This window comes from Chlorocebus sabaeus, chromosome 12 (assembly GCF_047675955.1).
Source record: "Chlorocebus sabaeus isolate Y175 chromosome 12, mChlSab1.0.hap1, whole genome shotgun sequence".
Classification (NCBI taxonomy): domain Eukaryota; kingdom Metazoa; phylum Chordata; class Mammalia; order Primates; family Cercopithecidae; genus Chlorocebus; species Chlorocebus sabaeus.
Window position 1 is genome coordinate 70163202 of NC_132915.1, and position 13742 is coordinate 70176943.

At 37.4% G+C, this 13742-nt stretch overlaps 1 protein-coding gene across 7 annotated transcripts in view; it reads left to right on the forward strand.

Annotated features, from left to right (window-relative positions):
• The window catches only part of INVS (inversin), a 234741-nt gene that overhangs the window by 139127 nt on the left and 81872 nt on the right, over positions 1–13742 (forward strand). For all 7 annotated transcript variants that reach the window (XM_073021805.1, XM_007968584.3, XM_073021807.1 and 4 more), the window contains 3 exons: positions 2675–2846; positions 8877–9032; positions 9502–9731. In XM_073021805.1, coding sequence (XP_072877906.1) covers positions 2675–2846; positions 8877–9032; positions 9502–9731 — 558 coding nt within the window. The remainder of the gene's footprint in view (positions 1–2674; positions 2847–8876; positions 9033–9501; positions 9732–13742) is intronic.

The window sequence follows — 13742 nt, forward strand, 5'->3', positions numbered from 1 at the left end:
AACAAAACAAAACAAAGCAAGGTTCCATGAGATTAAATGACTTGCTCATGGGCTTTAACCCAAAACTTAGACTCCAAATTTAATATATATACAGACACCAATAATTAAATAGGTATGCTAATGGAAACAAGAAAGAATGGTAGAACATTATTCTTTATGATGATTCAATAATATGATATAATAATTTTATTCAAAGAAATATTTTGTTGGATAATCTGCCAATTCCAGAGTTGATTTTTAATAATTATATAAATTATGTAAGCTCAGTTTCAAGTCCCTTGATCTCATTGTCGTCTAATAACTGACGAGAAATTACAACTTGCTCCTTGAAAAATATGGACACATTCCCCTACACATACAGAGCCCTGTAAACATTCATCATTAAGTAAAAACATACTCAGCAAAGAAATGTTTGCAAATTAGTAAAAGAAAACAAAGCAAAAAATCACAAACTTTTAAAATTCATTTCTTGACTCAAATATATTTAATATGCTTAATAAACATATACATTAGACTTTAGGAACAGTAAGTTATTATACCTCAGTAACTCAACAAATAGTCTTAAAAGTAGAAAGCAGTGTGTGATGCTGTGGAAGGAGTGCTGTTATTTAACCCTGGATTCTTCCTTTATCTGCCACCAATATTTATATGACCTTGGAACCTAAATTTCTTCATCTGTAAAATAAGGAACTGGATTAGATGAGCTCTTGAATTCTTCTTTCTGTAAAATACTGAGAGTCAACATTTTATACATTTTTCATCAGCTCATAGCCTCCAGCATTTTTTGTCTGAAACTCTTTTACTTCAATTCAATCAAAAGTTTCTATGGTCTTTCTAAAAGTTTATATGAGTCTGAGTTCTGAGGAAAGAAGCAATTTTTTTTTTTTTTTTTTTTTTTTTTTTGAGACGGAGTCTCGCTCTGTCGCCCAGGCTGGAGTGCAGTGGCCGGATCTCAGCTCACTGCAAGCTCCGCCTCCCGGGTTTACGCCATTCTCCTGCCTCAGCCTTCCCGAGTAGCTGGGACTACAAGCGCCCGCCACCGCGCCCGGCTAGTTTTTTGTATTTTTTAGTAGAGACGGGGTTTCACCGTGTTAGCCAGGATGGTCTCGATCTCCTGACCTCGTGATCCGCCCGTCTCGGCCTCCCAAAGTGCTGGGATTACAGGCTTGAGCCACCGCGCCCGGCCTGGAAAGAAGCAATTTAAAATGCTGGAATATTAACCCCCATTAAAATTGTGAGGCACCAATAGAATTGTCAAAGGTCCTAATTTTTGTTGTTGTTGTTGTTTTTGGTTTTTTTTGGTTTTGTTTTTGTTTTTATTTGAGATGGAGTCTCACTCTGTTGCCTAGGCTGGAGTGCAAGGATGTGATCTCGGCTCACTGCAACCTCCGTCTCCCAAGTTCAATCAATTCCCCTGCCTCAACCTCCCAAGTAGCTGGGACTACAGGCACGTGCCACCGTGCCTGGCTAATTTTGTTATATTTTAGTAGAGACAGGGTTTCACCATGTTGGCCAGGATGCTTTCAATCTCCTGACCTTGTGATCCGCCCGCCTCAGCCTCCCAAAGTGCAGGGATTACAGGTGTGAGCCACTGCATACGGGCCAGTCCTAATTTTTGTGTGATTCCATAGAAGAAGGACAATTCAGTAATAAAGGAATTGCTGAATAAATATTTGTTTTAATGAATTGAGCACTGCATTTCTCAGTAACCATCAATCACTATTCAATAAATGCATTAACTATTTAAAAAATGTTTAGTAACTAATCACATAATTCCAGTTTGTTCCTGGATTTAAGGCAAAAGCAAACAAACAAAAAACAGTGAGAGAATGCAGAACCTTCTCTGGAGGCATGCCTGAATAGATGGGTCTCATGTAAAATGTCCAAGAAAACATGTGTTTTATGGCCGAGTACAGTGGTTCATGCCTGTAATTCCAGCACTTTGGGAGGCCAAGATGGACGGACCACTTGAGGTCAGAAGTTCAAGACCAGCTGGGCCAACATGGTAAAACCCCATCTCTACTAATAATACAAAAATTAACCAGGTGCGGTGACACTCAGCTACTCAGGAGGCTAAGGCAGGAGAGTTGCTTGAATGCAAGAGGCGGAGGTTGCAGTGAGCCGAGATTGCACCACTGCACTCCAACCTGGGCAACAGAGTGAGACTCCCTCAAGAAAGAAAGAAAGAAACAAAGAAAGAAAGAAACAATGAAAGAACAAAAGAAGGAAGGAAGGAAGGGAGGGAGGGAGGGAAGAGAAGAGAAGAGAAGGGAAGAGAGAAGAGAGAAATAGAAAGAAAGAAAATATTTAAATTTTGTTCATTAATAAATAAAACACTGAATAATTCTGAGTTTTGCAACTGTCACTCAAACAATGACCTATAAAGTTTCCAAGCTTGATTGAAGATGATTACTTTCCATTTTGAGGATGTTGAATGGGAGAGAGAGGTTATGTTTGTGAAGTGTTACAGACACTACAACTAATTTGTAAGGACAGAGGTTATCTTCGATGAAAATTGTAGTTCTGTCATTAATAAAAAGATAATTTAATTTAATTCAAAAGCAAGGGGAAAATGCTTTGCTTCTTAATGGAAGTCACATATTATTATATGACTTTATTACCATAGAAAATACTACTGTTTTGTCTCCATTTTTTAAATCAAGTTTTCTTACAGGAAACAGTTAAAGTGTTTTTAAAACACCCTTCAGTGAAAGATGATTCAGACCTAGAAGGAAGAACATCCTTTATGTGGGCAGCTGGCAAAGGCAGTGATGATGTCCTTAGGACTATGCTGAGTTTAAAATCGGACATTGATATTAACATGGCTGACAAATATGGAGGTACAGGTGAGAACTGGTAGACACATTCAATTTGCTTTCATTCAGGTTCCAAAGTGTAGATGTTGCTATAAAACTTGTAAAATAGCAACTTGAAATCTTTGTTCCTAATCTAATATTGTTTGACTTTGGTCTTCAGTTTTAAGTTTGGGTTTGCCAGAATATCACTCCAAAGACTTTATTTCTTCAGTATTATGGCTAAGATTAAAATATGTTTCTACCAAATGAATGGTTGCATTTGGTTGCTCCTTAGACATGATTATGGGGACTCTTCTGATCATTTATCTTTTTGTAAAAAAAACAAAACCTATACTTTAAAACTATCCATATTTCATTGTCATTAATTATATTTTCAAAAATTTAGAATTATATTTAAGGAATGCACACATCTAAGTGTATTCTCAGCAGTCTCCTTTACTGTGCTCTTTTCTCAGGTTTGAATAGCATTACCACATCCTGAATCTCCCATTTTTAGAGATTACCCTCCATGGCTCTAGAAGCTTCAAAGCTTCAAATCAACCTTGCTTGAAAAACTCTTACTAGATGCTTATTTTAATTTCTTTCTCTAATAGGAGAGGCCTTTACCTATGTGTTGGTTAATGAAAGGTAAAGTTTTTCAGCCTCAGTGTCAACTTGGAGGTCTCTTCCTTGTGTACTGTATCCTACTTACAACTCAGAAAGAGAAGGAGAAATTACATACTACTACAATAGCACTGAATAGAATAAAAAATCAGTGATGGGCTTCTCCACGTTATGTTTTTTTATTTGTAGAAACATGCTACAGCCATTTGCATCTACTGTTATCCTGAATAAGATTTTTCTTGGCCACCAAAACTACTGATGCAACAGTAGGGAGAGAGAAGGGAGGGGAGTTGCTTTACTTAAAATCTCCCTCCCTGTACGAAGACAACCGCAGCCTCAAAAAAAATATTTTAAGAAGACAATTCAATTTTATGATAAAGACTTTAACTTTCAAAAGTATTTCTCTATCAAAGCCTTACAGCAGATCTTAAATTTCTTTTTTTTTTTAATGGAGTTTCACTCTGTCACCCAGGCTGGAGTGCAGTGGCATGATCTTGGCTCACTGCAACCTCTGCCTCCCAAGTTCAAGCAAGTCTCCTGCCTCAGCCTCCCAACTAGCTGGGACTATAGGCACATGCCACCAAACCTGGCTAATTTTTTTTTCTTTTTGTATTTTAGTAGAAACGAGGTTTCACTGTGTTGCCCAGGCTGGTCTCGAACTTCTGAGCTCAAGCAATCTACCTGCCTCAGCCTCCCAAAGTGCTGGGATTACGGGTGTGAGCCACCATGCCCGGCCAGCAGATCTTAAATTTCTTAAGGGGCATAGTGCAGACACATAGGATGTTGACTTTATAAATGATCTGAACATTTAATTTTTTGTCAGATTTCCATTATATATTCTTCCACTTTATCACTAGCTTTGATTTTAGTTTAACTTTTTCAGGTATTTGAATAAGGTATGGGCAAGGATACTTGCACTCTTTGACCAAAAGTATCTTTCTCATTATGCACCATGGTTGAAGTTCAGACATAAATTCTTCTCAGATTCATTAATTTGCTGGTTTCTTTCTTCTGTGGGGATTTTATTATATCAGAGATGCCTTCCTGACATTTCTTTTCTGTGAAAGTGAGTTCTTCTCTATCATCCCTCTACAAGGATTTTTTTTTCCTTCCCATTAAAAAGAGGTGTTACCAATAGCAATATATGGACATTATTTGGATCCTGACTCAAATAAATAAACTATAAAAAATGTTACAGCCATCAGGAAAATGTCAATATTATTGAACATTACAGAATTTCTGTTAGTATTTTTTAGGTGTGATAACAGCATTATGGTTTTACCAGTGATCAAGCTATTGTCTCTCAGCTTTGTGTTTATCCTTTTGTCCTTTCTTTGCAGCGCTGGGCCTGGGGCTCTGCAAATCACATTTCCCCTTTGCCACAGGTACTCTTTTAGAGTCCACCAATAGGGAGCATTGGAGGGAGACTGGAAGACTGGAAAAGGGACAAGGGATTACATCTTTCTGTTTGCGTCCTGCTCTTTTTTCTTGTTTTCTTTTTTTAGGGAAAAAAAAAAAAATAATAATAATAATAATAATAGATGGGATCTCACTATGTTGCCCAGGCTGGTCTCAAACTCCTGGGCTCAAGCAATCCTCCCACCTCAGCTTCCCAAAGTGCTTGGATTACAGGTGTGAGCCACTCGTCCGGCCTGTTGTTGTTTTTATTTCCTGCTATGGTCAGCATCACCCTAGTAATGCTTCTTCAACACAGCAATACTTTATTTCAGCAAAAACAGTTAATTTCACTCTGCAGGTTTCCAACATTCACAGTGTCAGCCTCAGCACACCCTTGTCAGACACAACAGCACCAGCCAAGCAGAGCCATTCCTCAGAGGTTGAGTTTTCATTCTTCAGGGCTCTTCTAAGCTTTTAGGTTTCAGTAATTTCATCCTCTTCTTTATGTACTCCCAGTGCCAGGATTGGTAGCTATTTCTTGCATTTGCTACCCCCGTGGTACCTTAGTGTTTTCTTTCTGCCTTTTCATTTCTTCAATACAAAGCCAGCAATTATTTATACTGAATTCCATCTATTGTATCTGGTATGGTTTCCGTCTTCTGACTGGATCCTAACTGATACAGTGAGGTGTTTAAAAAAAGAATCCTTGTTTTTCAAAGATACTAAAATATTTACAGATGAAAGGATATGACTCTAGAATTTTTTTCAAAACAGTCAGAAGTAGAGGAAATGAATCGTGGTTAAATAAAACAAGATTAGCCACGTACTGATAATTGTTGAAGCTGGGTGATAGCTATATTGAGTTCACTGGACAATTGTCTGCTTTTGAATATGTTTGAAGGTTTCCGTAATATAAAGTTACATTTTAAAAAAATTAAGTTTCTATATAAACTTGCAGTACTTTTCAAAGAAGGAGTAATGCTTGACCTAAGGTTATTTTTAAATAAAGAAAATTCAGGCCAGGTGCAGTGGCTCACATCTGTAATCCCAGCACTTTGGGAGGCCGAGGTGGGTAGATCATTTGAGGTCAGGAGTTCGAGACTAGCCTGGCCAACATGGTGAAACCCCACCTGTACTAAAAATACAAAAACTAGCTGGGCATAGTGGTGGGCATCTGTAGTCCCAGCTACTCGGGAGGCTGAGACAGGAGAATCACTTGAACCCGGGAGGTGGAGGTTGCAGTGAGCCAAGATCATGCCACTACACTCCAGCTTGGGCAACAGAGTAAGACTCTGTCTCAAATAAATAAATAAATATAAAGTAAATTCAAATAGTTATAAATGGGGATTTCTTTTAATATGATCATTAATTTTAACTGTTACTTAACTGAAATTTTATCTTTTTAAAAAATTTGATATTGATGTTATCTATAGAGTATATTTCATACTGGATGCCACATCACAGAATTGTAGCATTTCAGAATTAGAAGTCACCTTAAAACTAAATCTAGCCCAGGGTTTTCCAAACCATGTTCTTCATAACAACGGTTTTCTATAGAGGTACCTGAAATACTTAGCTGAGGGAATAGACAGTCGAGTGGGTAATGCTCCACTTCTGATTTAGTCAGAACCACTCAACTCTTACTTGTTTTATATATTAGGTGTTTTATAAATTTTCATTTGGGGGAAAAGGGTTCTTATGCTCTTAAAATGTGAAATCACTGAAATATCACAGATATTATATGTTGCTTTCATCTGCTTTATGATATTCTCAGCAGTGGTCTTTCAGCCTCTTGTTGAACAGCTCCAATATAGAAAACCCACTACTGCCATCTTAACTCTATTAGAATGTTCTTCCTTATACTGAGCCAAAATTTGTCAAACTGAATGTTCTACCCTGTGCTGTCTTCCATGTGATAGCACTTCAGATATTTGAAGTTACTCATGCCTGTCTGAATCTTGTCTAGGTCAAACTAACATTTAGCCATTTAGGTCAATGGTTCCCAAATTCAAGAATGGCATAAGAATTACTAGAGGTGTTTGTTTAAATTCAGATTCCCAGGCTACATGGACAGAGATTCTATGTCAAATCCTGTAGCAAGTCCTGTTGACTCCACCTCCAAAACATGTTCTAAATCATTCTGTTTCTCTCCATCTCCATTCCAACCACCCTAGTCAGACCACTATCATTTTTCACTCAGTCTACTGCCGAAATGTTTACTGGTCTCCCTGCTTATATTTTAATCTACTACAAATACATTCTCCTTAGAACAGCTAGAGTCATCTGTTTAAAGCATAAATCAGATAATATCACTCCACTACATAAAGCCCTTCAAATGTCTTCCATCACTGGCCAATAGGACCATTTGTGATCTGGCCTTTTCTACCTTTCTGACTTACTCCACTGTCACTTACTGTGCTGCAACTACCCTTCCTTCCTTAAACACACACAGTCGTTCCTGTCCTGTACTAACTCTTCCTTTGCTCAATAAATAAATAAAACAAGATTAGCCATGTATTGATAATTGTTGAAGCTGGGTGATAGCTATATTGAGTTCACTGGACCATTGTCTACTTTTGAATATGTTTGAAGGTTTCCGTAATATAAAATTACATTAAAAAATTAAGTTTCTATAGAAACTTGCACCACTTTTCAAAGTGGGAGTAACAATAGTTAAGTTCAAGGTTATTTTTATTTTATTTTATATTTTATTTTATTTTTTGAGACGGAGTCTCACTCTGTCTTTTTCATGGTTCAGGTCTCAGCTTAAACATCCACTCTTATGCAAAGCTATCTGTAACCACCAATCAAAAGTAGTCCCTCAGTGATTCTACATATCAAAACAGTTTTTATTACTTTAATTATACCAATTTTCATTATATAATACTTTATTGATGGAGAATTGTTTTGTTTTGCTTTCCTTCCTAGAATGTAACCTTATCTATTGTATTCTATGCTAAACATCCAGCATTATAATACTACTCAGCCCAAAAATCTGCATCCCAGGTTTGCTCCATGGATCACCCTTTATGAAAAAGACACTGTTCTAGGCCTTATAGAGCCGTAATACTTCGAACTGGCCCAGGCATCTGAAGTGTTATTTTGGCTAATTCAAACCTATAGAGGGATGACATAAGCCAAGCATTACAGTGGAGTAACATAGGCAGGAGTCAGTGTAACATGAAACACATTTAATCAAAATTACTCTTTAACATAGGTAGGAGTCAGTGTAACATGAAACACATTTAATCAAAATTACTCTTTAAAACCTCTGGAAGGCACAAGAGAGGAGGCCATATTCCATCTCAGTTTTTCTCCAGTGAAGCAAATTCCTGTTTCTTTTCTTTTTTTGAGATGAGGTCTTCCTATTTTCTCCAGACTGGTCTGGACCTCTTGGGTTCCAGCAGTCCTCCTGCCTCAGCCTCCCAAGTAGCTGGGACTATAGACATGTGCCACCTCGCTGTTTCTTAAATTGAGCCCTGGGGAAGTAGCTGGCTTGTATTTGGAGTGATATTGTATTAAAAATGCACTCAATGCAGCAAGATGTACATGCTTTTCAGTACCACTGGGGTACGCAAGCCAATTGAAGGAACAGCACATTTAACCAATGGAAGGAACAGTCTATTGATGTCTCCAGTCACATGATCCCTTAGGGACATGTGCTTATTGAGTGGGTTGTTGGGCAGAATTGTGTACATCATTTAAATCATTTATCTTTGCATTGTTTTCTTGCTGTCTTGAAAGAGAAAAAGAGAAAACCAATAGCTGAAAAGAGAAAACTAGTAGCTTAGAAGGGGATACCATTTCAGACCAACAGGACGGAAAGGAAGAAAATAGCAAGAAGAGAAAGGTAGAAGGAAAGGGGAAAGTGTGAGTGATACATATACATAGGGAGGAAGGCACAATCTAAAAAAGCAAAAAATAAATTAGGGAATCCTTAAAATTGAGATTGCATTTATTCAAAATGATGGGGAAATCAAGAGAAGAAAGGACATATAATAATTTAAAAGGTGAAGTTGTTATTGACTAATTCATCACTTTCTTTTGGTTCCCTTTTAGCTTTGCATGCTGCTGCCCTTTCTGGCCATGTCAGCACCGTGAAGTTATTACTGGAAAATAACGCTCAAGTGGATGCTACTGACGTTATGAAACATACTCCACTTTTCCGAGCCTGTGAGATGGGACACAAAGATGTGATTCAGACACTCATTAAAGGTGGGTTAATAACAGTACTCCTAATAAGTCTCTCTTAATAGGTAGGAATTCTTGCATACTCTGTTTGAGATAAAGCTTTCCTTACCAGAAAGCTGCACAAGTACAAGGATGAAGGGATGATCACCCAACATGGCGTGAGGAACCTCAAGTTCTACTCCTAGCTCCACTTGTTGGGAGTTGCTTGATATAGGAAAAGTCACTTCACCTGCCTGATCCTCAATTTTATTTTATATAAAGCGGGAGTGATTCCTAGCCAGTCCAATTTACAAGCTTATTGTGAAAATCTGAAGTAGACAATGTATGTGGAAGCATTTCCACAAGAATAAAGCATTTAAGGAACAATTCTTATTATTTTACTCTATTCATTTTAATAAATGCATTTAAGGAAGAATTGTGGTTTTTTTACTTCTATTCATTTTAATAAATGCTATTTCTATTAGACATTTTCATTATATTTGTGCTTTTCTAGGTGGAGCAAGAGTAGATCTAGTTGACCAAGATGGACATTCTCTTCTACATTGGGCAGCACTGGGAGGAAATGCTGATGTTTGCCAAATATTAATAGAAAATAAGATCAATCCAAATGTTCAGGATTATGCAGGAAGAACCCCTCTGCAGTGTGCTGCATATGGAGGCTATATCAACTGCATGGCAGTTCTCATGGAAAATAATGCAGACCCTAATATTCAAGACAAAGAGGTAGAAATTCTATGTCTTTTCTATATTAAGTTTGCTCCAAAGAATTTAGAGTATTTCTTCTTTGTTGTAAACATAAGTAAAACAACAGTTTACAAGATGAAGAGATCACCCACAAATCCATCTGTTAATCAAGACTATTATTTGTCCATGTTCTCGTCCAGTATTTTTATATATATATAATTTAACATAGTTATAATATACACTTGAAATAATTTTATGACTTTTATAAAAGATTGCATGGTATACACATGTATGCATGTATAAAAATAAATATATTACATGATTTTCTTTTTCTTTTTTTTAATTATACTTTAAGTTCCAGGGTACATGTGCACAATTTGCAGGTTTGTTACATATGTATACATGTGCCATGTGGGTGTGCTGCACCCATCAACTCATCATTTACATTAGGTGTGTATCTCCTAATGCTATCCCTCCCTGCTCCCCACATCGTGTGTCCAAGTGTTCTCATTGTTCAATTCCCACCTATGAGTGAGAACACACGGTGTTTGGTTTTCTGTCCTTGCAATAGTTTGCTGAGAATGATGGTTTCCAGCTGCATTCCCTACGAAGAACATGAACTCATCCTTTTTTATGGCTGCATAGTATTCCATGGTGTATACGTGCCACATTTTCTTGATCCAGTCTATCATTGATGGACATTTGGGTTGGTTCCAGGTCTTTGTTATTGTGCATAATGCCACAATAAACATACATGTGCATGTGTCTTTATAGCAGCATGATTTATAATCCTTTGGGTATATACCCAGTAATGGGATGGCTGGGTCAAATGGTATTTCTAGTTCTAGATCCTTGAGGAATCGCCACACTGTCTTCCACAATGGTTGAACTAGTTTACAGTCCCACCAACAGTGTAAAAATGTTCCTATTTCTCCACATCCTCTCCAGCATCTGTTGTTTCCTGACTTTTTAATGATTGCCATTCTAACTGCTGTGAGATGGTATCTCATTGTGGTTTTGATTTGCATTTCTCTGATGGCCAGTGATGATGAGCATGTTTTCATGTGTCTGTTGGCTGCATACATGTCTTCTTTTAAGAAGTGTCTTTTCGTATCCTTCACCCACTTTTTGATGGGGTTGTTTGATTTTTTTCTTGTAAATTTATGTAAGTTCTTTGTAGATTCTGGATATTATCCCTTTTGTCAGATGGGTAGGCTGTAAAAATTTTCTCTCCCATTTTGTAGGTTGCCTGTTCACTCTGATGGTAGTTTATTTTGCTGTGCAGAAGCTCTTTAGTTTAATTAGATCCCATTTCTCTATTTTGGCTTTTGTTGCCATTGCTTTTGGGTTTTAGTCATGAAGTCCTTGCCCATGCCTATGTCTTGAATGGAATTGCCTAGGTTTTCTTCTAGGGTTTTTATGGTTTTAGGTCTAACATTTAAGTCCCTAATCCATCTTGAATTAATTTTTGTATAAGGTGTAAGGAAGGGATCCAGTTTCAGCTTTCTACATATGGCTAGCCAGTTTTCCCAGCACCATTTGTTAAATAGGGAATCCTTTCCCCATTTCTTGTTTTTGTCAGGTTTGTCAAATATCAGATGATTGTAGATGTGTGGTATTATTTCTGAGGGCTGTGTTCTGTTCCATTGGTCTATGTCTCTGTTTTGGTACCAGTACCATGCTGTTTTGGTTACTGTAGCCTTATAGTATAGTTTGAAGTCAGGTAGCATGATGCCTCCAGATTTGTTCTTTTGACTTAGAATTGTCTTGGCAGTGTGGGCTCTTTTCTGGTTCCATATGAACTTTAAAGTAGTTTTTTCCAATTCTGTGAAGAAAATCATTGGTAACTTGCTGGGGATGGCATTGAATCTATAAATTACCTTGGACAGTATGACCATTTTCACGATATTAATTCTTCCTATCCATGAGCAAGGACGGTTCTTCCATTTGTTTGTGTCCTCTTTTAGTTCATTGAGCAGTGGTTTGTAGTTCTTGAAGAGGTCCTTCACGTCCCTTGTAAGTTGGATTCCTAGGTATTTTATTCTATTTGGAGCAATTGTGAATGGGAGTTCATTCATAATTTGGCTCTCTGTTTGTCTGTTATTGGTGTATAGGAATGATTGTGATTTTTGCCCATGGATTTTGTATCCTGAGACTTTACTGAAGTTGTTTATCAGCTTAAGGAGATTTGGGGCTGAGATGATGGGGTTTTCTAAATATACAATCATGTCATCTGCAAACAGAGACAATTTGACTTCCTCTTTTCCTAATTGAATACCCTTTCTTTCTTTCTCCTGCCTGATTGCCCTGGTCAGAAGTATATTGAATAGGAGTGGTGAGAGAGGGCATCCCTGTCTTGTGCCAGTTTTCAAAAGGAATGCTTCCACTTTTTGCCCATTCAGTATGATATTGGCTGTGGGATTGTTATAAATAGCTCTTATTATTTTGAGATACATTCCATCAATACCTAGTTTATTAAGATGTTTTAGCATGAAGGGGTGTTGAATTTTATTGAAGGCCTTTTGTACATCTACTGAGATAATCATGTGATTTTTCTCATTGGTTCTGTTTATATGATGGATTACGTTTATTGATTTGCATATGTTGAACCAGCCTTGCATCCCAGGGATGAAGCCAACTTGATCGTGGTAGATAAACTTTTTGATATGCTACCGGATTCGGTTTGCCAGTATTTTATTGAGGATTTTCGCATTGACGTTCATCAGGGATATTGGTCTAAAATTCTCTGTTTTTGTTGTGTCTCTGCCAGGCTTTGGTATCAGGATGATGCTGGCCTCATAAAATGAGTTAGGGAGGATTCACTCTTTTTCTATTGATTGTAATAGTTTCAGAAGGAATGGTACCAGCTCCTCTTTGTACCTCCAGTAGAATTCAGCTGTGAATCCATCAGGTCCTGGACTTTTTTTGGTTGGTAGGCTATTAATTATTGCCTCAATTTCAGAACCTGTTATTGATCTATTCAGGGATTCAATTTCTTCCTGGTTTAGTCTTGGGAGGGTGTATGTGTCCAGGAATTTATCCATTTCTTCTAGATTTTCTAGTTTATTTGTGTAGAGGTGTTTATGGTATTCTCTGATGGTAGTTTGTATTTCTGTGGGATCGGTGATAATATCCCCTTTATCATTTTTTATTGCATCTATTTGATTCTTCTCTCTTTTCTTCTTTATTAGTCTTGCTAGCGGTCTGTCAATTTTGTTGATCTTTTCAAAAAACCAGCTCGTGGATTCATTTATTTTTTGAAGGGTTTTTTGTGTCTCTATCTCCTTCAGTACTGCTCTGATCTTAGTTATTTCTTGTCTTCTGCTAGCTTTTGAATGTGTTTGCTCTTGCTTCTCCAGTTCTTTTAATTGTGATGTTAGGGTTTCAATTTTACATCTTTCCTGCTTTCTCTTGTGGGCATTTAGTGCTATAAATTCCCTCTACACACTGCTTTAAACGTATGCCAGAGACTCTAGTATGTTGTGTCTTTGTTCTCATTGGTTTCAAAGAACATCTTTGTTTCTGCCTTCTTTTCATTATGTACCCAGTAGTCATTCAGGAGCAGGTTGTTCAGTTTCCGTGTAGTTGAGCGGTTTGGAGTGAGTTTCTTAATCCTGAGTTCTAATTTGATTGCACTGTGGTCTGAGAGAGAGTTTGATGTAATTTCTGTTCTTTTAGATTTGCTAAGGAGTGTTTTACTTCCAACTATGTGGTCAGTTTTGGAATAAGTGTGATGTGGTGCTGAGGGGGTGGAGAGTTCTGTAGATGTCTTTTAGGTCTGCTTGGTGAAGAGCTGAGTTCAATTCCTGGATTTCTTTGTTGACTTTCAGTCTCGTTGATCTAATATTGACAGTGGGGTGTTGAAGTCTCCCATTATTATTGTGTGGGAGTCTAAGTCTCTTTGTAGGTCTCTAAGGACTTGCTTCATGAACCTGGGTGCTCCTGTATTGGGTGCATATATATTTAGGATAGTTAGCTCTTCCTGTTGAATTGATCCCTTTACCATTATGTAATGGCCTTGTCTCTTTTGATCTATATTTGTTTAAAATC